Source organism: Balaenoptera borealis, assembly GCF_965194805.1.
Source record: "Balaenoptera borealis genome assembly, chromosome: 5".
Lineage (NCBI taxonomy): Eukaryota > Metazoa > Chordata > Mammalia > Artiodactyla > Balaenopteridae > Balaenoptera > Balaenoptera borealis.
In genome coordinates, this window is record NC_138862.1 from 62464001 (window position 1) to 62486116 (window position 22116).

The window sequence follows — 22116 nt, forward strand, 5'->3', positions numbered from 1 at the left end:
GTCTGATTGCTGATGTGGATAGTGATGTCCTTAAAGTCTGAACCTGACCTATTAACAGCCAATCAAGGGGTTATTGTCTGGAAAATTAAGCTGAAGAGTAGGAGAATTAGTAGACTTCAGCACGTAAAATCCAAATGAGAATTCCAGGTAATCAGTAAGATTCTCAATAATCAACAGAATTAACTCTCAGATAAAATCTAACTAAAGAAGGTTTTGAATTCTTTATTTCATTAGAACGTTTAAAACATGTACAGAGCTCCAGGCTAAGTTGAATTGGAATGCAGTGGCAAACATTTTGTATGAAATTTTGTAGGCAATGTTAAGTTATTGAAAAAATAATCAATGCAACATGATGCTAATTAAGGAAGGAAAAGAAGAAGGATGGAAGGGAAGGGAGAACAAAGGAAATAATGAAAGAAGGAAAGAAGAAAGAGATTAAAAGGACATCTGCTTGGAGTTCTGGGTAGTAGATTTTGGTCAGAATTAGGAATGTTTAAGAGGATTATAAAATGCACCCAAGAATTTAAATCTTAGAAACAGTAAGTTCTAGACTAGTAATCATGAAAAAATTAAATGTTTCATAACATTTGAATTTTCAATTATTAAAGAAGGAATCTACAGATTCCTTCTGTAAGCCAATATGAATATTATAGGATTAATGAGATACAGGAAATGTGGTGTTTTAAGTGTGGGAATTTGAAAAGAAAGACCTAACGTGTCGTGTCTGGTCTTACAAGGAGTCGACTTTCATATTTCTTCCCATAGTTATATTGGTTTAATTAAGGTAATTATGCAATACAGTTCCCTACAAGCAATAGAGAGATTCTCACAATCCATGTGTGTGATTTGAGTCATAGTGATGAGAAAATTTCTGGGATTCTATTCAATATTATAGTGAAATTTAAATATTAACTAAGAAATGCATTTCAAAGACTCCAAAATGCTTTTAAAAAATTATCTCCAATTTTAGTATATGCAGGTTAGGCCGTTTTGAAAACTATGTTAACCAAATTAGAATAGCATTAAAAGAGAGCAAATGACTCAACACAGAAATTACCACTCTAGTATGGGTACCGGACTCAAGAATAATGTAATAAATAAATTGAAAATATGATAAATGCTGTAAGGTATGGCAAATGAGATATTTAAAAATAAGATTCACATTAAAAAAAATATCATCATGTCAGGAAGTCCACAGTATTCACATACACATGGAGATTTCCCCCCCCCCCACAGGTGAATTCTACCATTTATTTTTTTTAACATCTTTATTGGAGTATAATTGTTCTACAATGATGTGTTAGTTTCTGCTTTATAACAAAGTGAATCAGCTATAAATATACATATATCCCTATAACTCCCCCCTCTTGTTCCTCCCTCCCACCCTTTCTATCCCACCCCTCTAGGTGGTCACAAAGCACCGAGCTGATCTCCCTGTGCTATGCGGTTGCTTCCCACTAGCTGTCTATTTTACATCTGGTAGTGCATATATGTCCATGCCACTCTCTCACTTCGTCCCAGCTTACCCTTCCACCTCCCCGTGTCCTCAAGTCCATTCTCTACGTCTGCGTCTTTATTCCTGTCCTGTCCCTAGGTTCTTCCGAACCATTTTTTTTTTTTTTTAGATTCCATATATATGTGTTAGCATATGGTATTTGTTTTTCTCTTTCTGACTTACTTCACTCTGTATGACAGACTCTAGGTCCATCCACCTCACTACAAATAACTCAATTTTGTTTCTTTTTATGGTTGAGTAATATTCCATTGCATATATGTGCCACATTTTCTTTATCCATTCATCTGTCGAGGGACACTTAGGTTGCTTCCATGTCCTGGCTATTGTAAATAGAGCTGCAATGAACATTGTGGTACATGACTCTTTTTGAATTATGGTTTTCTCAGGGTATATGCCCAGTAGTGGGATTGCTGGGTCGTATGGTAGTTCTACTTTTAGTTTTTTAAGGAACCTCCACATATGGAGATTCTTAATGCTACAGGTAAAAAAAAAATATTGGAGCCACTTTCCCCAGGGCTCAAGAAGCTGAGATTAATCTGTTTTCAATGAGTACACAGGTTTATTTTATTTTACTTAAAATTTTTCTATTACAAGGCCCTAGTACCTGCTTCCCAGAGTTTTAGATATAATTTGATGCCATGTCATATGGAAAAATGAACAGGCAGGCAGCATCAAATCCCTGTCATTGATTGCTTAGATTTCTAGAACAGTAGTTCTTGGTTTTTCCACATGTAACTGAATCACCTGCAGAACATAATGTATTCACAAATTCTGGCTGCATTCCTAAGGCTTCTGATTCAATTGTTCTGAAAGTGGTTCTCAGGAATCTGCATTTTGAAAAGTATAATAACCAAACTGTTGACTTTTTTGCAGTTTATGTAAGGATCAGATGAAGAGAAATATTGCCTTAACACAAGTGCCTCCATCTGTGGCATGATAAGAAAAAACAGGCAATCATTGGAGGGTAACCTATGGAGAAGAAATGGACATTATTAATGGGAAAGATGCCAGAGGAATCTGTTTATTTTATTGAAGTTAAGGGTAATGTTTTCTCAATCTTTGAGTTTAGAATCTGTAAAGGAGGTGGTGTAGGAACCAAAATCTGGCTTTAGAAATGGGTCTCATCACTTATTAAGTATCTCAAATGAATGTGTATATTTGAATAGACTTGGCTTCCACAAATGCAACAGTTACTATCACTAATCACAAGTGATCCCAGAGGTCATTATTGATTTGTGTATTTGCTGATGCAAAACTTTCACCTGTGTTCCTCATGAGGCAGATGTTTGGAGATGTCATTCAGCTAAAGATTGAGTTTAGCAGACCATGCAGCATATTTATTTCAACACAGGTTATTTTGTCTGTAAAGATCCTAATGAACTGATAAAAAGAAAAAAAAACTTACTTCCTCTCTGAAAAATAGTCACCAAAATAAGAGAGAAAATGTTGGAGATGTTGAAAAGTCACTAACGTGGTGGGAATATGTAAAAGGAAAGTAAGCTTCCAGGGGAAATGGGATGCAGGAGAAGCGTGGGGGGGACAAACACTTAAACATTTATAAAGTTGAGATTTTTGAAGTCTAGAGAAGTTTCATGTCTCAACCATTTTTTTTTTTTTCAGCTTTGATACCTGAAAATGGACAGTTTGGGAGGAGGCGATTTTCTTTCCACGGGACTAGGCTAGGTAAGAAGCCGTAGAGGGCCTAAGATGTTATCGTGAAAGTTAAGGTATTTGTCAATCTACCTTTCCTGTCTCATGCCCAAGAAGATTAGTTTTAGGAATATTGGGGGGTGTAACACTTAACACTACCTGAAATTGAATGAAATTATGCAGGATTATTTCCCCAGATGTTCTTAAGGTACATACTTCTTTTAAAGTAGTGGTTCTCAAAGTATGGTCCCTGCCCCAGCAGCATCAGTATCAGCTGGGAATGTGTTAGAAGTGCAAATTATCAGGCCCTACCCCCAGAACTACTTAATTAGAAATTCTGGGGTGGGGGAGTGCCACCGATCTAAAATGGACTTTTACAAACCCTCTATGTGTTGCTGATGCATGCTGCATGTTGTCCTCAGACATCCTTAATAAATGGAGTTGAAAACTTAAAGGTGATGCTGGTCTAAGAAGCCCTTTAAAATCCTAAAGAAGTAAAGCGAAAGACTGGATGCTAAGGAAAAGGACAACTGAAGAAAATGGACTGGACAGGGACCTGAATAACAGCTAAAAGAGCCTACTGCAAGGGTAACAGGCAACGAGTGGAAGGAGTTGTTAGACTCTGGGCAGCACCTCGGGCAAAAGCGAGCCTCATGAGAGATACTCGAGCAGCAGCAGCAGCAGCGTGGTTGTTGTCACAGTGGTTATCATCATCATCAACATCACCACCACCACCACCATCATCATCATCACCACCACCACCACCATCATCATCATCACCACCACCACCACCACCATCATCATCATCATCATCATCATCATCATCATCAACATCACCACCACCACCACCACCATCATCATCATCACCACCACCACCACCACCACCACCATCATCATCATCATCATCATCATCAACATCACCACCACCACCATCATCATCATCATCATCAACATCACCACCACCACCACCATCATCATCATCATCACCACCACCACCACCACCACCATCATCATCATCATCACCACCACCACCACCACCACCACCACCATCATCATCATCATCACCACCACCACCACCACCACCACCATCATCATCATCATCATCATCATCATCACCACCACCATCATCATCATCATCATCATCATCATCATCACCATCATCATCATCATCTTATTGGGTGAGAACTCATGATCTCCAGACACTGGGCTAGGGGCTTACATAATCATGTAATTTAATCCTTACAATTCATTAAGGAGGGTTTAAAATTTTAATTTTATCTCTATTTTACATAGGACAAAACTGAGTCTTAGAGAAATCAAGTGGTTTACCCCCAAAATTTATTTAATTAGCAAGAAGGAAAACCGAGATTTGAAGCCTGCTTTCTTAACTGCTATTCTTTAGTAATATCTCACAGCATCTTTGAGCGAAAGGTGGCCTCACCAATGGGCAAAGAAAAAGAATACAGTATTTATTTAATGACTAGTTAAGTGGGAGTTGCAGAAACCATGTATGGTGAGCAAGGAAGAACTTGAAAAATTCAAAAGACCGTTATATTCTGAAGGAAGGTGCTGTGGAATTGGAGGAAAGAAGAATGGCAGCATCTTTGATGTGGTGAAAACACGTAGAGTTGAGGCACAGAGTAGGAAGCAGTGTGAACAAGCAGCATGAAGGGGTGGACCAACTGACATAATCACAAAGTTGAATGTCCTAAGTGGAAGCGAATCAGCCATCTGGCATGAAATATCAAATGCCAGCATCCATATAATTGTCCAAAAAATCCCCCTTCATAACTCAGGCTTAAGGAGGAGACAACCTTTCTTTATCGCCCTTACAAGAACAAGCTTTGTTTCTCATTTTTCTTTTAAAGCAATATGGTTAAAAAGAAAACACTATAATATCTTGACTCAAACAGATATGGGTTTGAAACTCTTTCCTAAGTCAACAGGCAGCCTTGGACAGCTCCTTATTATTTCTGAACTTCAAGCATTTTCATATTTACAATAAAGTTATTAACACCCACTTAATAATAATATTATTAAAATCAAACGAGATAATGAATGAACAGTACCTGGTATTTTATAGGTCCTTCTCCATCCCTTAATATTTAGTTAAATTTAATAACTTAATATTAAGTTAAATTTAAGTTAATTTCACTTGTGCTGACATGGTATGAAGGTATAAGCAGTATGATCTAACCTAGTTCTAGCTCTAACCCTCAAGATGGTTGTGTTTGTAGCTATAAAAGTGCATACATGAATAAGAAAAAAGGAGGAAGGGCTTTGGGCATTTGGCGCTAAGAGCTCAGACAAATATAAATCTGGTAGTTCTTAAAAAGTCATAGCAAAAAAATTTCCATTCCAGTAGAAAGTGCTTCAAATTTGATTCTTGGTCTGCTTGGCTCCAAACTACTCTCTGAACTCTCTGTGCGATCTGTAACCACTAACCTAAATCTAATTAACTTCTGTTTCCTTATCTAGAAACCAAGGAACGTAATACTCAGATTGCCCAATGTTATTCCATATAGGACAATACACATTCTCTAGTTGTGGTCTCTAGTAGCTTTCCAATAATACTGAAGGATGTGAAGGTGAGGGGCCTTAAGTAAACTAGTTATCTCCCTTCCCTCTGCCATTAAATGAGATAGAGCTTCTCCTTTTGTTTTGAGTTGTGTGTGCATGTGTGAGTGTGTGTGTGTGTGTGTGTGTGTGTGTGTGTGTGTGCCTGTGTTTTGAGGGAGTTGATAAATTAACCCATTTACATAGTACACATCAGTAGTTATGTTTACACACTTAAATGGGCTGCCTGAGATCCAAACCCTGGTGTCTCTTATTAAGAAACTCAAGTGCTCTCCACTAAACTACAAGGAAAGCATTCTATGCTTTGACTGTGATAGGAACTTTGCAAGTCAGTAGACATGCCTTTTATAAGCAATAAAATGAAGCTGTCAGCCATTGCAAATGGACCAAGATAGCGGTCACATGACTAAACCGCTGCTGCACCAGGCAGTCTCTGATGTATTTTACTCCCATTTCCATTAGCAGAGAGGCTGCCTAAAATCATAAAAAGGCCACAGACACCCCAAAACACACCACCAGACGTGGACCTGCCCACCAGAAAGACAAGATCCAGCCTCATCCACCAGAACACAGGCACTAGTCCTCTCCACCAGGAAGTCTACACAACCCACTGAACCAACCTTAGCCACTGGGGACAGACACCAAAAACAACGGGAACTATGAACCTGCAGCCTGCGAAAAGGAGACCCCAAACACAGTAAGTTAAGCAAAATAAGAAAACAGAGAAACACACAGCAGATGAAGGAGCAAGGCAAAAACCCACCAGACCTAACAAATGAAGAGGAAATAGGCAGTCTACCTGAAAAAGAATTCAGAATAATGATAGTGAAGATGATCCAAAATCTTGGAAATAGAATGGAGAAAATACAAGAAACGTTTAACAAGACCTAGAAGAACTAAAGAGCAAACAAACAGTTTCAATCTATTAATCAGAGGAGTTGGGGGAGCAATGATTTAAATGCTGCAATAATCAATTCCTTAACACATTAATAGAAGCTACAGTCAAACTTTGCCATACAACTGACTGCACTGGAATCTTGACAGGAGCCCTAGGGCCATGCCTAATTTGCATTAAATTTACATAAAATTGTAAATCAAGAATACATGAACACAGCCCTAATATTTGTTAGTGCTTAGATCCTTCCTGATAGATGGATTGAAACTGCTGGTAGTTTGACTCTACTTGCAATAAAATTGTGCAGCTGATCAGCTTTGTTCTCATTCTGCTATTATGGGGAAAGGGACCCAAGAGAGCTATAGTTTGGGGGCTTGCGTATGCCATTTAGGATTTTCATCCTGTAAAACCATGACTCAGATGTGCCCTTGGAAACCCCAATCTGGAAGCAGATTATCCCTGATGACTTTGCAGATCCCCGTCACTGCACTTGCTCACGAATAACTTGCCATTAAATGGAGATACAAACTACAAAGAAAGCTAGTCAGCTGAAAGGATGTCAAGGCCTCTGGAAATTTTTATTTTTCCAAATAACATTTACCATCATTAAAACAGATAATTAGTGATATTCTTTAGACTGAGGACAGATAAAAATCAAATCTTCAGCAAAAGCATCCAGTACCTAACAGTATAATAAAGTGGACTTCACATGGCTCTGAGCAGTCTGTGTGTTCTTGTGTCCCTGTGGACACAGCTGTGGCCTTTGCTGTGTGTTTTTACACTCAGGGCTAAAAGAAAATATTCTCACCAAGGGTATTGGCTCACAGTGGCAAGACTCCTCTTTCTATATCCTCCTTAGTTCTCTCATTTAAAGCCTATCCTTTTGGAGAGAAAATACATACTGAAGTTCCATAACGCATTTGGAAGTGTTCTTTTATTTTAGAAAGGATTGTTTGAGTATTTGTATGTTATGATTACTTTCTGCCTCACCTCTCCTTTACCACTTTTTTCTTATTTTGTCTTACCTTGCACGATCAAGTAAACTTGGGAGGTCTTGGGCTCATGCTGTGTCTGCACTGAGCAAGTGTAGGAACCCTCATCGTAGACATCCACCTTCTGGATTCGGAGGCTGTATTCCAGAGAATGGCGTTTCTCCAGCTCAACCCGGGGGTCCAGAGACCACTTGTCGTGCCCAGCAAAAATGATGCCAGAACGGTTCAACCAGGCCACCTTCGAGTTCTTATCTTCTACAACACACCTGGCAAAGTAGAATAACAACATTAGAGCCTTAGCCATACATGGATCTGCATTCATTCTCCATGCAATTTGATTCAACAGAGCCAATCAAGAGAAATAATTATGTGCAGGATGAATCCTGGCTATGCCATTTCTTAGAGTCCTAAATATTGTTGCTATTTCTCCTTTAAGATCTAATTACCATCCAATGGATGGATGCCATTATATTATACCCAGTGTGGCAATCAACAATCAGTACGAGTAGTGCAGGAAAGTAAAGTTAAATGGATATTGACTTCCCACTGGATTATCTTCTTCTTGTCTCGGAAAAGGTCATTCACACAGAACTCCATTTGTTTAAATAACTTTGAGAATTAGACAATTGATAATGTGGCATATTTACTCAGTTCTGAACTGCATTTATTCTTTCATTAGTATTTCCTAAAGGCTTATGTGATGGTAGATTCAAGTTATACCCCACCATTGTAGGAATTAGACTGAATTTCAGAGCTTGCTTCTGATCCTTCCAAGTTTGGAATGCCCACTCCCAGGAGTGAGAAGTGTGTGAGCAGGTCCAAGGGTAAGTAGATAGGAATTGTATCAAGAAAATCAAAGCTAGTATCATCTTGCCTAAGTCTGGTTCCATCTGCTGAGGGCAGTAGGTTGCCTGCTGGCAAGACAGCTTGCTACCGGCATTTCTGGCACAATAGAATGAATTCGATCTTATATGGTAGATGAAAAAACTAATTTTGTAGTTCTTCTTCCAAGAAACATGAAGGAATAAATATTTATTTGAATAACTACTTATTTTAGAAACCTAAAAGGGTTTAATGGAGAAAACCATACTCCTTCAATTCTAGCAAGAATCTGGAAATGGAAACATCAAGCAAAAAACTTCTCTCTGTATCCCTTTGGCAAGATTTATATCTGCCTCACGGGGAGATTGTCTCAGACCCTGTTCACAGCTGCAAACCCAGCTGCTCAGTACTCTGGGGCCTGAGGGATGGACAGAAGGAGCCAGGAGCATGACAGCAGAACAATTAAAACACCATGTTCCCCTGTATTTTCCAAACCCAGTCCAATCCAAGTTTTCTCTCAGGTCTAAACAGTCATGCACGCACAGGAAGTGGATGCATGATCCATGGCTTGACCACCGTAAAGACATAGAGGTCAACTCATCTCTCTTAAAAGAAGGAGAAATGACGAACCTTTTAAAAATACTTCACCCATGGTACAAAAGGCCTCCTTATTCCATTATTTTTGGGTGACTTGCATATTTTAGTAAACATGAGAATTTTATTTAATTACTTGGGTGCCATGATATACAGGTCTTTCTTTTCTTCTCCACCTATTGCTTTTCAAAAACATAGGTGGATTAAGGTATCATTTAGTTATCTCCAATATGTGTTTTTCTACCATGCAGATATTATTGAGATTAATTATGTTTGATAATTTGAAACTCTAAATAGGAGGGCAAAGCTAACTTTACGGATGCTTGCTGCTTCTCTCCAGACTCAATTTTACTTTTCCTCTTCTATTCTTTGGTGGCATCATGTCTCTGTCCTTGGTGGTATTTGCGGCACTTCTCAACTTAGACTCAGTTATGAATCAATTAATAGATTATTTGCTGTCTTCTTCTAGATCGTAAATAAAGTTGTTGATGTAGGTCTCCTGTGTTTTTCTTTTCTACTGAGAAAATGGAAGTTTCTCTCCGTAAATGCATTTTAAGTCTTCTATCACATTTACCCTTGCATTTTTTTTATCATCTACACAGCACAACACAGCAGTAACTAGGTATGCTATTGCACAGAGGTGAACCTTGAATGCTGTTTAGCCTGGAATAGGCTCTAACATGTTCATCCTGAAAAAAATACAATATAATATATTTTACATAAATATAGCCTATATATCAAATAAAGAGAAATTTTGTCTTATTCATTATGGTACCTCCAAACAATAATCTGCTGTAAAACAGACCCTGGTAAATGCCTGTCATATGAACTAACAGTGTCATATATGCAGAAATAAGACATATGGTTACTTATATTCCACTCCCCATCCCAACTCCTTACAGCATCCACTAATGAATTGGGCAAATTTCCTTATCAGTATAAGGTAGAGTTTCTAAGTTGAATCTTTAGGGTCCTTTGGACACTTTAGCCATTTTTGCCTCTGGAAAAGTTGTAATTATCACATAGATCATTATTCGGAGTTATTCTCTGAGAGAGTTCAGAACTATCTTATGTAAAGAAGCAATTGACGATTTCAGCAAAATTGCCAGACCCATAAAAATGCATGTATCAAAACAATACGTAATGTGGAAATTTTGCTGTGATAATCTACATAACATCTTATTTTTACATTGTGTTTCACTCATATTTATTTTTTGTAATTTCTCTTTTACTTCCAAATAAGTGAAAGGTACACTAGAATATATACATACACACATACACTCACACTTTTTACTAACTCAACATAATTAGCCAACTCCAAGCACCAGAGCACAATGTAGTATTTTTCAAAAGGAAACCACTCCTCCAGATATTTAAAGGTTCTTTTTTTAAGTAGTTAATAGTTCAGAGTAAATGTGTTGACTCTCTAAACTAGAAAATAATCTTTCTACCACATGGCTAGAACATTCATACTGAAAAATGAGCAAAAAGTCTCACAATTTCAGAATTAATTTAACGTTAAAAATGTTTAAATCTTGATTTAAGGTGGCAACTATTTTAAACCATAAGAAGTGCACATAAGAAAAAAGATGGTCAGAGTCAAAGTATAGTCTCAATTACACAAAAGTGTAGCACTTTTGTTTGTTAAATGGAAATAACCAGTCATATAGGGTAGTCACAGATGTCTAGCTATTCGGAAATGAGGAAATGCTGATTAAAGGCAGACCCAGGTTCCAGCATGCGGTGACTGGTCAATAAGCATCATGAGCTTGCATCTAGAAGGTAAGTGGCTTAAATGTGCATTGGGCATGCCTGTGGAGTCAATGAGAATTCTCACGCCACACCATCGTAAGATGGTAATGAATTATCCCTCACCCACAATGCTGCTTCAGTACCAGACAGTCTAGTTCAAAACTAAATACCTAGTGACTTTATCTTCAAAGTCAGCTTTGGCCAAAGCAGGGAAAGGATAAAGAGATAAATTTTTAAAATCTATATTGTTATGTGTTGTTTGGATTTAATAGAATGTTTCCTTCAGGAGCTCAGGGTAGGCAAATCATTCGAGGATTTAGAAAGGACTACATGGTAAAGAGAGTCGGTGCTGGTGCCAAGAGGAGAAGGCAGAGAATGACCGTCCACTCTAGGTGGGATTTCTGGCAGGCAGCTGAGGACATGGGGATATAATACAAAGTGTCACCTCTCCAGGAAATCTCCTCTGATTAGTGTCCCATCCTTTTACTTGGCTCCTTCTTATGATCCCATTATACTCCACACTGAATTAGTTGTCTGTACTTAACTTTCCTCATAAGTTTATTAATGAGAGTGACCCTCAAGAATTCACCTATGGAACCTTAATGGAGCCAACAGCATAACCCACCGTGTACACAGTAGGCACTCGCTGAAATGTGGAATAAACCAACTGAATTTAACAAACTACTATTAGATCAATTATCAAATATTTGTTAATTATCTAATAGGTGCAGGATAGGTGATAACTATTTTAACTTTTCTTAAGTAATGATTAAAATTATCAGACACATAAGGAAAATTTAAAAAGAATTATTGAGTGTGACATTAACATGAAATCAAAGGAGAGAAAAAATTGTTCCCAGTGAAGAAAGATCATTCCTGGGAATTAAATAATCTATATCACACACTAAAAACAGTGAAAAGACGTGTAAAGCACTAGATAAACATTTAGTGAGTTGCCCACTTTAATCATGAACCCACAAATATCAGGTGGGTTACTTACTTAACCATGAACCTATGATTTTTTTTTAAAAAATCAGCTTTAAAAAAATAACAGGAAAGTCAAGCAAACAAATTTCTAACTTCCCTGTTCAGTATGTCTGAATCCATAAAACTGTCACAAAAAATCAATGCACCCATAAAAATCCCAAGCATCGGATCTCTGTGAGTACTTTACACCAAGTATATTATGCACACTTATACAAATAGGTACATTGACAATTCCACTCATACTGCATTAAGTCTGGGAATTATGCTTCCAAAATGATTAATATAATTGGAGGCATAAAAGAAATGCTAAATGTGGTGTGTACCAATAGATAGCTTAATCACATATTTACTGACAGTATATCCTTGATGTAAGTGATACACATCTAACAGATATTAATCCTGTTCAACTGCTACTAGATACATCTCATTTTTAACAAGCATTACTGGCCGCTAAAAATGGAACAAGTTAGTATTAGAATGTATCCAAACTTTCCTCTGCTTCTTAAGAGTATAATCTGATATTTATTCATGAATAACAAATAAATACATTTTGCTTAGTTTCTCACCAGCTATCTATCTTCATACTTTTTAATTATAAGGACTGGGGAAAGTGTAACTGGATGGGTGAGAGATTTGTTTCTTAAATTAAGAAAGAACAGTTAGATGACTGGTTCTCAACTGGGGGCAATCTGTACTTCCAGATGGTATCTGGCAATATCTGAAGACATTTTTTGAATGTCACAACTGGAAACGGGAGGTTGCTACTGGCATCTGGTGGGTAGAGGCCAAGGATGCTGCTAAACATCCTACAATGCAAAGGACAGCCCAACAACAAGGACGTATCCCATTTAAAATGCTGGCAGGTTTGAAGTCGAAAACCCCGAGTTAGACCTTGGTCTCTTGGTTTAAATATCCGGAAGCATAGGTCAAACATCTACAGTGCAATACTGTTTTTTCATAAGCATATGCTTCTTAATTTATAAGCACTCAATTGCCACCAGCAAAGTCCTTGAATTATAAGTTCATGACACAGACACTACAATGAAGTCTACTGGTACTCTGTAAGTTAGTAGTTAATCAATCATGCCCCTTTGTTGTGTTTTAGAATCTGAATTATATAACACTATACCCTTGTACATTGTTAATAGTACAGGAGAAAGCTATAACTTAGTTCCTTCTTAAATTAATGCTGGAGAAATCATTTAACCTTAGTGTTTTGGGTTTTTTCCCCATGTATAAAAATGGGTCAGTAATACTTAGGACAGGTAAGGGACAATCAACTCAGTTGGGGCAAATTTGACTTTTTAAGGAAATAATTAACCTTTATTCATAGAAAAGCTATTTTTTTTAAATTAACTTTTACTATTTTTTTCACATTTGTGATTCTCTCTCTTTTGTAAGATGTGGATTGATTCAAGATATGGATGGGAAGGAAGTCTTCAGGAGTGTGTTGACCCGTTATTTTGATGCTTTTTGCTTTATAATTTTAACCCTACAAATAAAACCCTTAGTGAATCAACAAAACTAACATAGACTCATTTCCCTCTAGAAGGAAAGACACTTGGTCTGGAAATTAATGCGGTACATTCCCGGCATTAAAGCGTGGCATCAGGAAACGTTCCAAGCAGAGGATGCAGTAAATTATCAGAAATATCCCAAATTCTCCTGAGTTAAAAGTCGTTAGTATGACTTAATCATATTATTTTAAGTATAATGAAGTCTAGCAACACATATGCAAACATATTAAAAAACACCAAATTAGTTAAAAGCCAAATTTAAAGAATTTTGAATTATCAAACATTTTGGATCATCTCTGCTTTATTACCATGTTCTAAGATTAAACTCAGAAAGAAATAAGAGAATTGTGGGGCTTCACTGCTGACCCTCAGGCACTCCTGCTTCCCTTTCCTGCAAGCAGAAGTTTCAGTTTTCTAGCTGCCTTGCTCCCATCTCTACTTCTTTTCAGACTTGACTTCTGGCTTTGACCATTGCCTGTTCTCTTGGCCTCGTTCTCTTATCCCTGTGCATGTCTGCTCTCTCTCTTAAACTTGATCTTCTTTAGGTAGAAACTGATCCTAGGTTCATGATTGTTTATTTTCCTAGATTCATCCTGAATTTTAGTCCAATTAACACCATTTAACAATGAAAGCATCTATATGATAGGATAATCTCCCCCACCATAGGTCCTTTGTATACATTCATGTACAAGCCCCTGATGCACACGTATATATGTACACACAGTAGTGATGGATGTTCAAAAGGGCGAGAACACAGAGGTAGTAAGGCACAGGAATCCAATTCATGTGAATCTATTGCTGGTCACTATGATTCAGTAATCTGCATATTATTGATGGCATGTTAGGGTAAAAGACATACACTGTTTAGTTCCTGAAGGTAACTGATTTGGGTTCTGACCTTCAGTCTATTTCTTGTTGGAAAACAGGTAAGTCATTTAGCCTTTCTGTATCTTAGCTTTTTCATAAATAAAATGAGGCTAATGATACTTTCCCCAGCCTCTCAGAACTAATCTTAGTGTAGTTCTATGAATAAAATGACATGATGTACATTGAAACATTTCATAAGATGTAAAACAATATCTATGCTTATACTCTCCCATGGTAGAGTATGGTATATAAAAAGGAAATAGTCATATACAGGGATGGCTATAAGGAAAATAGTGATTTATTCAAATCATTCAAAAACTTTATCTCTGTATAGAATGACATCCACTAAATATGTATCAGATCAACCATGTATTTCTTTAAATTCTCAATTTGCATTAGTTATTTGCATGTGCTATACTGACAAAGCACCCTTTCTGCGACTGGGTTACTACCTATTAGAATAATTCATCATCTATATGAGCAAAAAAACCAAAAAACAAAAAATCCACAGTGGCAAATAGTAAAGCCAGGACAGTCTGTGTCATTCGTGGAGTACTGTGTCATTCGTGGAATAAAAAGTACTCCTTAGACAGGCTTTTTGTCTCTTATTATCACTAGGGAGCACCTTGTCCAGCTATATATGCATTCTCATATATGCATATGTATGATGTATGTATTGCTGTATTTTCAGGTTCATATTCTTGAAGGAGCATAAACACATATTCCATGCAGATGGTGCAGGTGAGGAGAGGGGCAAGTAGAGGAGGAGCAGAACTACCAAATTAAGAGTTGAGTACATCTCAAAGGTCAATTCTAGGACAATCTGTGCTTCCCTGGCTGCGACATCAACTGTATCATCTCTACATTTACACAGAAAATGAAAAAGAGGAAGACAAAAATTCTAAAAGGAAAATTTGAGACTGGGACCAAGAGAAAACTGATTTCTATCCCAGTCACAGATGGAGTTCCCATCAGTTCCAGGAACATTTATAAGAGGTTGGAAACAGCTCTTCTAGGTTCTTTTGAAGAGTCTTGGTCCCTTTAGAAAATAACTCATCACCCTAAGCACACCATAACTCGAGATTCCTCATTTTCTTGTCAGTGGTGGGGTGGAAAAGCCATGAGTTCTGCAGTTTAATAGCTTTAGGCAGGTTACTTAGCGAGAAATGTAGCATGGTGGGTGGTTACAAGTTTAGGCTGAGAAGCTGGTTTCCTGCTCTGCATTCTAGCTCCATCACATACTTACTCTGTGATCTTGGGACACTTGCTTAACCTCTCTGGGCCTGGGTTTTCTCATCTGCAAAACGAAAACTTCATTTTCATTTTCATTCAATTACCCAGTTGTTATGTTTAAATGGGTTCATTTTAAACATATAGGGCAGTGCCTGGCCCTAAATGGGTCCACTATTACTGAAGAGCTTCAGTGTTTTTCTTCAGCAAAACAGGAATAATTACTACTTCTCATATGATTGTGATTATTAAACAGGCTAAAGTATTAAGAATACCCAGTGAGGGCTTCCCTGGTGGCGCAGTGGTTGAGAATCCGCCTGCTAATGCAGGGGACACGGGTTCGAGCCCTGGTCTGGGAAGATCCCACATGCCACGGAGCAGCTGGGCCCGTGAGCCACAACTACTGAGCCTGCGCGTCTGGAGCCTGTGCCCCGCGACGGGAGGGGCCGCGATAGTGAAAGGCCCGCGCACCGCGATGAAGAGCGGTCCCCGCACCGCGATGAAGAGTGGCCCCCACTTGCCTCAACTAGAGAAAGCCCTCGCATGAACCGAAGACCCAACACAGCCAAAAAAAAAAAGAATACCCAGTGAGTTTTGGAAGAGCCTAATACATTTTTGTGCCCATTACTTTTCATAATTTGCATCTTGGACATTTGTTCTGTAGAAATCCCATTTTGGGGCTAAATTCAGCAATCTCCAGATATTGTTGTTTAATTCAATTTCTTGCTTAATAACAGGTATGTCAAGGGAAACCGCCTTTTAGGGGCCTAGGTTCTCTTGTGTCTGGTCCCTCTGGGCAATAGTTGGTCCTCTAAAGCCCATAAGCATGCAATTGAAAGCAGGATAGTGATGCAGCATGTTACAGTGCCGCCGTGCAAACTGAAGCTCTAAGGCCATCTCTGGAACATTCTTAGAGGATTTGTGGCATACGTGTGCCTAGGGAGCTCAGGCCTTAAATGCCTCACCACTTGTGATCAGACAGAACCCACACGAGGCTCTCTCTTCGGGGTAGCCTGGACAGAGGACAACAGCGGGTCCATGCTATACTTTGTGATCTGCTGAGATCTGTTGGGCAGAATCTGGGTTCCTCCTAGATTAGATGAGGCATACTCTATGCTACGTGGACCCCCAGTTGCAAGAACAAGGCTCATTCCTCCTTCTCAGTGACTGAACAGCAGTTATACTCTCACTGAAGTAGTAAGAATCTACACCCCTTTACTCTCCTTTGAACTGTGGATTCTCCTCTTTCCTCCCCACTTGGTTGAGTGAGGATGAGAAGTCATTTGAAAGCTTGCTTTTGTTTTGATTCTTGCTATGAGTCTCTGTTCTCTGTGAAAAATCTTTCTCATTTAGGAGAAAAACCTGCCTTTAAGTTGTACCTTTGAAAGAATGAAATTAGTCTTGGGATCCTGGCTCCGATTTCTAGTTAAAAATTTCATTTACTATGCAATTAAAAACAACTCCACAGCTATTTAAAGAAAATGATGTTGCCTTCTGAGTCATTACAAAGTAAATATAAAAAATATGCTAAGTTCTCGAAGGAAAAAAATGTGCTTTGTACCACAAAGGGTTTACTCTTTGTCTCATTCCATCAGTAAGGAGAAATGAAAGTGCTTACAATGAATTATAATGCACTTAGGATGAACATTCTGGTGTATGAGGCATGGATGGCTATAAAGTCAGGAGACTATTTTCCAGAAGTCTCACTTGAAAAGCCAGCCCCTTACTTTATAGCTTTACCATATACAGCATTACGTAAACATTATCATTGGAGCAGAATCAAGTTATAATATTACTCACCATTACATGCATTTAGATATAATTTGGATCAAATTTATGCCTTCTAAGATATGAAAATTGATAGATATAGCATGTATGATATAACAGAGTTAACATATAGTAAGTATGTAAGTAAATAAACAAGACAATGAGACTGTGTATCAGCGCTACCATTAGAAAAGGGCTCTGCTGTCTACATTGCTTTTACTGGTAGAGGTAGACATAAAAGAAATAAAGGCAGATAAATATAAGGAACAAAACAGGTCTTAATTTTTTTAAAGGTACTTTGTGGATTCAGATGTGAAATAGGGGCCTCTAGCAGCTGAAAATTGAAGGAGCACATATTATCAAACAGATCCATCTCAGGCGAAGGAAATGTAGTAGTCCCCTCCCCTGGCTGACAAGAAGCCGATGGATCACTGATGAATGCTTATAAATCACAAGGACAGTTCTTACATGGAGAATTATAATCATAGGGATTTTTCTGACTTCCATGTTTGCTTTTTCCATCACCCACTTTCCACCACACATCACCTCTATGTTTCCTGTCTCCAAAATTATTTTTTTTCTCCAGCACATTCTTCCAAAGGACAGTGATATGAGGAGGACTTCACCCTTGTGGGACAAACTGTTTTTGTGGTTTTTCTTCTTTCCCTAGCCCTCATTTTTTCCCCTCATATAAACCTATCCTTGAAGGCCTGCTTCTCCTTGAACAACAATCAGGACATGAATGGGACTTGGAATCAGGTGACGAGAAAGAGCTTCAGAAGTTAGCAAGAGAACGAGCATGAAGGCAAGAGCTGATGAGTTTGAGATGAAAGCTAACCTGGGAGAGGTCTTGGAAGGAGCTCAGCCTACTCAAACTGGAGAATGGTATCTGCAACTACAATCCCCAGCCTAATAAAGCACTGACCCTGGGAGGGCAGTAAAGGTGAGCAGAAGTAACCAGTGTCTGGACTTGGGAGAGAGAAAAAGCCAAAGGCCATCACCTCCTGTGCTACTAAATTCACTGTGTAACTTAACTGAAATTTCGCAGCCAGCCTGAGTTAAAGAGATAGCCACAGATGCTACAAGGTGAAGGTCACATTCTGAGTTCTAGAAAGACCCTTATGATTCAAAAGCACCATCTTTTTAGCCTCAGAGCATTTGTATTCCATTTTCCCACCCTCTCTGTCCCTGGGGCACTCTAGCTTTGAGACTGTATTATAGAAGAGGCATTTTCTCTCACAGTGACTCTCAAAAAATGGCTGTCAAATGAAAAGACAGGCAGAGAAAGGGAAAGAGCTAAATCTAATAAAGCATTGTTTTGAAATAGTTCCTTTATTTCTTCTGGATTACTTATCACCATTTATGGTCAAAACCTTTTGACACGGCACCAGGAACTCTGCTGAAATCTCTGTATGTGCTCAGGAACCTGAATTGAATAGCAGCAAGGATTATGTTGACTAATCAATAGTTCACATAATGTTGGTATCAATTATGTTCATATTAATCATAATGTTGATATCAATAGTCAATATTACATTGATTAATAGCAACTCTCCTTCATGGACACATTACCTTCATCTGGCTCTATCAAGACCATTTTCAGAATGACGTTGTTAATCCACTAATTGCCAAATCCAATGGATTTATTTTAAGTATTTGTCCTATTTAATCACATCATAGTTTTCAGCACTATTCACCACCTGTTTTTCATTTTATTGTCTCTCCTCCTAAATCTCCTGCTATTTCTCAATTTGCATAATCTGCCCCACTTTCTCCACTCACCTTTCATATACTGTTGTTCTCCAGGATTGTATTTTTCTTCTTTCCTGGCCTCATGGAGTAGTTTTCATATATTTCATCAGTTTTTTGGCTTTAATTATACTTCTTCAGATTGAAATTTTATTTTATTTTATTTTTAACATCTTTATTGGAGTATAATTGCTTTATAATGGTGTGTTAGTTTCTGCTTTATAACAAAGTGAATCAGTTATACATATATATATGTCCCCATATCTCTTCCCTCTTTCATCTCCCTCCCTCCCACCCTCCCTATCCCACCCCTCTAGGGGGTCACAAAGCACCAAGCTAATCTCCCTGTGCTATGCAGCTGCTTCCCACTAGCTATCTATTTTACGTTTGGTAGTGTATATATCTCCATGCCACCCTCTCACTTTGTCCCAGCTTACCCTTCCCCCTCCCCGTATCCTCAAGTCCATTCTCTAGTAGGTCTGCATCTTTATTCCTGTCTTGCCCCTAGGTTCTTCTGACCATTGTTTTTTCTTCTTTTTTTTTTTTTAGATTCCTTATATATGTGTTAGCATATGGTATTTGTTTCTCTCTTTCTGACTTACTTCACTCTGTATGACAGTCTCTAGGTCCATCCACCTCACTACAAATAACTCAGTTTCGTTCCTTTTGATGGCTGAGTAATATTCCATTGTATATATGTGCCACATCTTCTTTATCCATTCATCTGTCGAGGGACACTTCAGTTGCTCCCAGGTCCTGGCTATTGTAAATAGAGCTGCAATGAACATTTTGGTACATGACTCTTTTTGAATTACGGTTTTCTCAGGGTATATGCCCAGCAGTGGGATTGCTGGGCCGTATGGTAGTTCTATTTTTAGTTTTTTAAGGAACCTCTATACTGTTCTCCATAGTGGCTGTATCAATTTACATTCCCACCAACAGTGCAAGAGGGTTCTCTTTTCTCCACACCCTCTCCAGCATTTATTGTTTCTAGATTTTTTGATGATGGCCATTCTGGACGGTGTGAGATGATATCTCATTGTAGTTTTGATTTGCATTTCTCTAATGATTAATGATGTTGAGCATTCTTTCATGTGTTTGTTGGCAATCTGTATATCTTCTTTGGAGAAATGTCTATTTAGGTCTTCTGCCCATTTTTGGATTGGGTTGTTTGTTTTTTTGATATTGAGCTGCATGAGTTGCTTGTATGTTTTGGAGATTAATCCATTGTCAGTTGCTTCATTTGCAAATATTTTCTCCAATTCTGAGGGTTGTCTTTTCATCTTGTTTATGGTTTCCTTTGCTCTGCAAAAGCTTTTAAGTTTCATTAGGTCCCATTTGTTTATTTTTGTTTTTATCTCCATTTCTCTAGGAGGTGGGTCAAAAAGGATCTTGCTGTGATTTATGTCATAGAGTGTTCTGCCTACATTTTCCTCTAAGAGTTTGATGGTGTCTGGCCTTACATTTAGGTCTTTAATCCATTTTGAGTTTATTTTTGTGTATGGCGTTAGGGAGTGTTCTAATTTCATTCTTTTATATGTAGCTGTCTAGTTTTCCCAGCAGCACTTATTGAAGAGGCTGTCTTTTCTCCATTGTATATTCTTGCCTCCTTTATCAAAGATAAGGTGACCATATGTGTGTGGGTTTATCTCTGGGTTTTCTATCCTGTTCCATTGATCTATATTTCTGTTTTTGTGCCAGTACCATACTGTCTTGATTACTGTAGCTTTGTAGTATAGTCTGAAGTCAGGGAGCCTTATTTCTCCAGTTCCGTTTTTCTTTCTCAAGATTGCTTTGGCTATTCAGGGTCTTTTGTGCTTCCATACAAATTGTGAAATTTTTTGTTCTAGTTCTGTGAAAAATGTCAGTGGTAGTTTGACAGGGATTGCATTGAATCTGTAGATTGCTTTGGGTGGTAGAGTCATTTTCACAATGTTGATTCTTCCAATCCAAGAACATGGTGTATCTCTCCATCTGTTTGTATCATCTTTAATTCCTTTCATCAGTGTCTTATAGTTTTCTGCATACAGGTCTTTTGTCTCCGTAGGTAGGTTTATTCCTAGGCATTTTATTCTTTTTGTTGCAATGGTAAATGGGAGTGTTTCCTTAATTTGTCTTTCAGATTTTTCATCATTAGTGTATAGGGAGGATGCAAGAGACTTCTGTGCATTAATTTTTTATCCTGCTACTTTACCAAATTCACTGATTAGCTCTAGTAGTTTTCTGGTAGCATCTTTAGGATTCTCTATGTATAGTATCATGTCATCTGCAAACAGTGACAGCTTTACTTCTTCTTTTCCAATTTGGATTCCTTTTATTTCTTTTTCTTCTCTGATTGCTGTGGCTAAAACATCCAAAACTACGTTGAATAATAGTGGTGAGAGTGGGCAACCTTGTCTTGTTCCTGATCTTAGTGGAAATGTTTTCACTTTTTCACCATTGAGGACGATGTTGGCTGTGGGTTTGTCATATATGGCCTTTATTATGTTGAGGAAAGTTCCCCCTATGCCTACTTTCTGCAGGGCTTTTATCATAAATGGGTGTTGAGTTTTGTCGAAAGCTTTCTCTGCATCTATTGAGATGATCATATGGTTTTCTCCTTCAGTTAGTTAATATGGTGTATCACGTTGATTGATTTGCGTATATTGAAGAATCCTTGCATTCCTGGGATAAACCCCACTTGATCATGGTGTATGATCCTTTTAATGTGCTGTTGGATTCTGTTTGCTAGTATTTTGTTGAGGATTTTTGCATCTATGTTCATCAGTGATATTGGCCTGTAGTTTTCTTTCTTTGTGACATCTTTGTCTGGTTTTGGTATCAGAGTGATGGTGGCCTCGTAGAATGAGTTTGGGAGTGTTCCTCCCTCTGCTATATTTTGGAAGAGTTTGAGAAGGATAGGTGTTAGCTCTTCTTTAGATGTTTGATAGAATTCGCCTGTGAAGCCATCTGGTCCTGGGCTTTTGTTTGTTGCAAGATTTTTAATCACAGTTTCAATTTCAGTGCTTGTGATTGGTCTGTTCATATTTTCTATTTCTTCCTGGTTCAGTCTCGGAAGTTGTGCATTTCTAAGAATTTGTCCATTTCTTCCAGGTTGTCCATTTTATTGGCATATAGTTGCTTGTAGTAATCTCTCATGATCCTCTGTATTTCTGCAGTGTCAGTTGTTACTTCTCCTTTTTCATTTCTAATTCTATTGAT

The 22116-nt window shown here is 38.1% G+C and overlaps 2 protein-coding genes across 5 annotated transcripts in view; one reads left to right on the forward strand and one right to left on the reverse strand.

The window, feature by feature from the left end:
- The window catches only part of LOC309630039 (uncharacterized protein), a 455061-nt gene extending 447405 nt beyond the window's left edge, over window positions 1-7656 (forward strand). Inside the window, exon 2 of one of the 2 annotated variants that reach the window (XM_082394801.1) lies at window positions 609-7656. In XM_082394801.1, the coding sequence (XP_082250927.1) occupies window positions 3820-4377 (558 nt within the window). In that variant the 5' untranslated portion in view covers window positions 609-3819 and the 3' untranslated portion in view covers window positions 4378-7656. The remainder of the gene's footprint in view (window positions 1-608) is intronic. The other variant, XM_082394802.1, reaches the window with a different exon arrangement.
- The window catches only part of LSAMP (limbic system associated membrane protein), a 651408-nt gene that overhangs the window by 286505 nt on the left and 342787 nt on the right, over window positions 1-22116 (reverse strand). For all 3 annotated transcript variants that reach the window (XM_082394752.1, XM_082394751.1, XM_082394750.1), the window contains exon 2: window positions 7664-7896. In XM_082394752.1, coding sequence (XP_082250878.1) covers window positions 7664-7896 — 233 coding nt within the window. The remainder of the gene's footprint in view (window positions 1-7663; window positions 7897-22116) is intronic.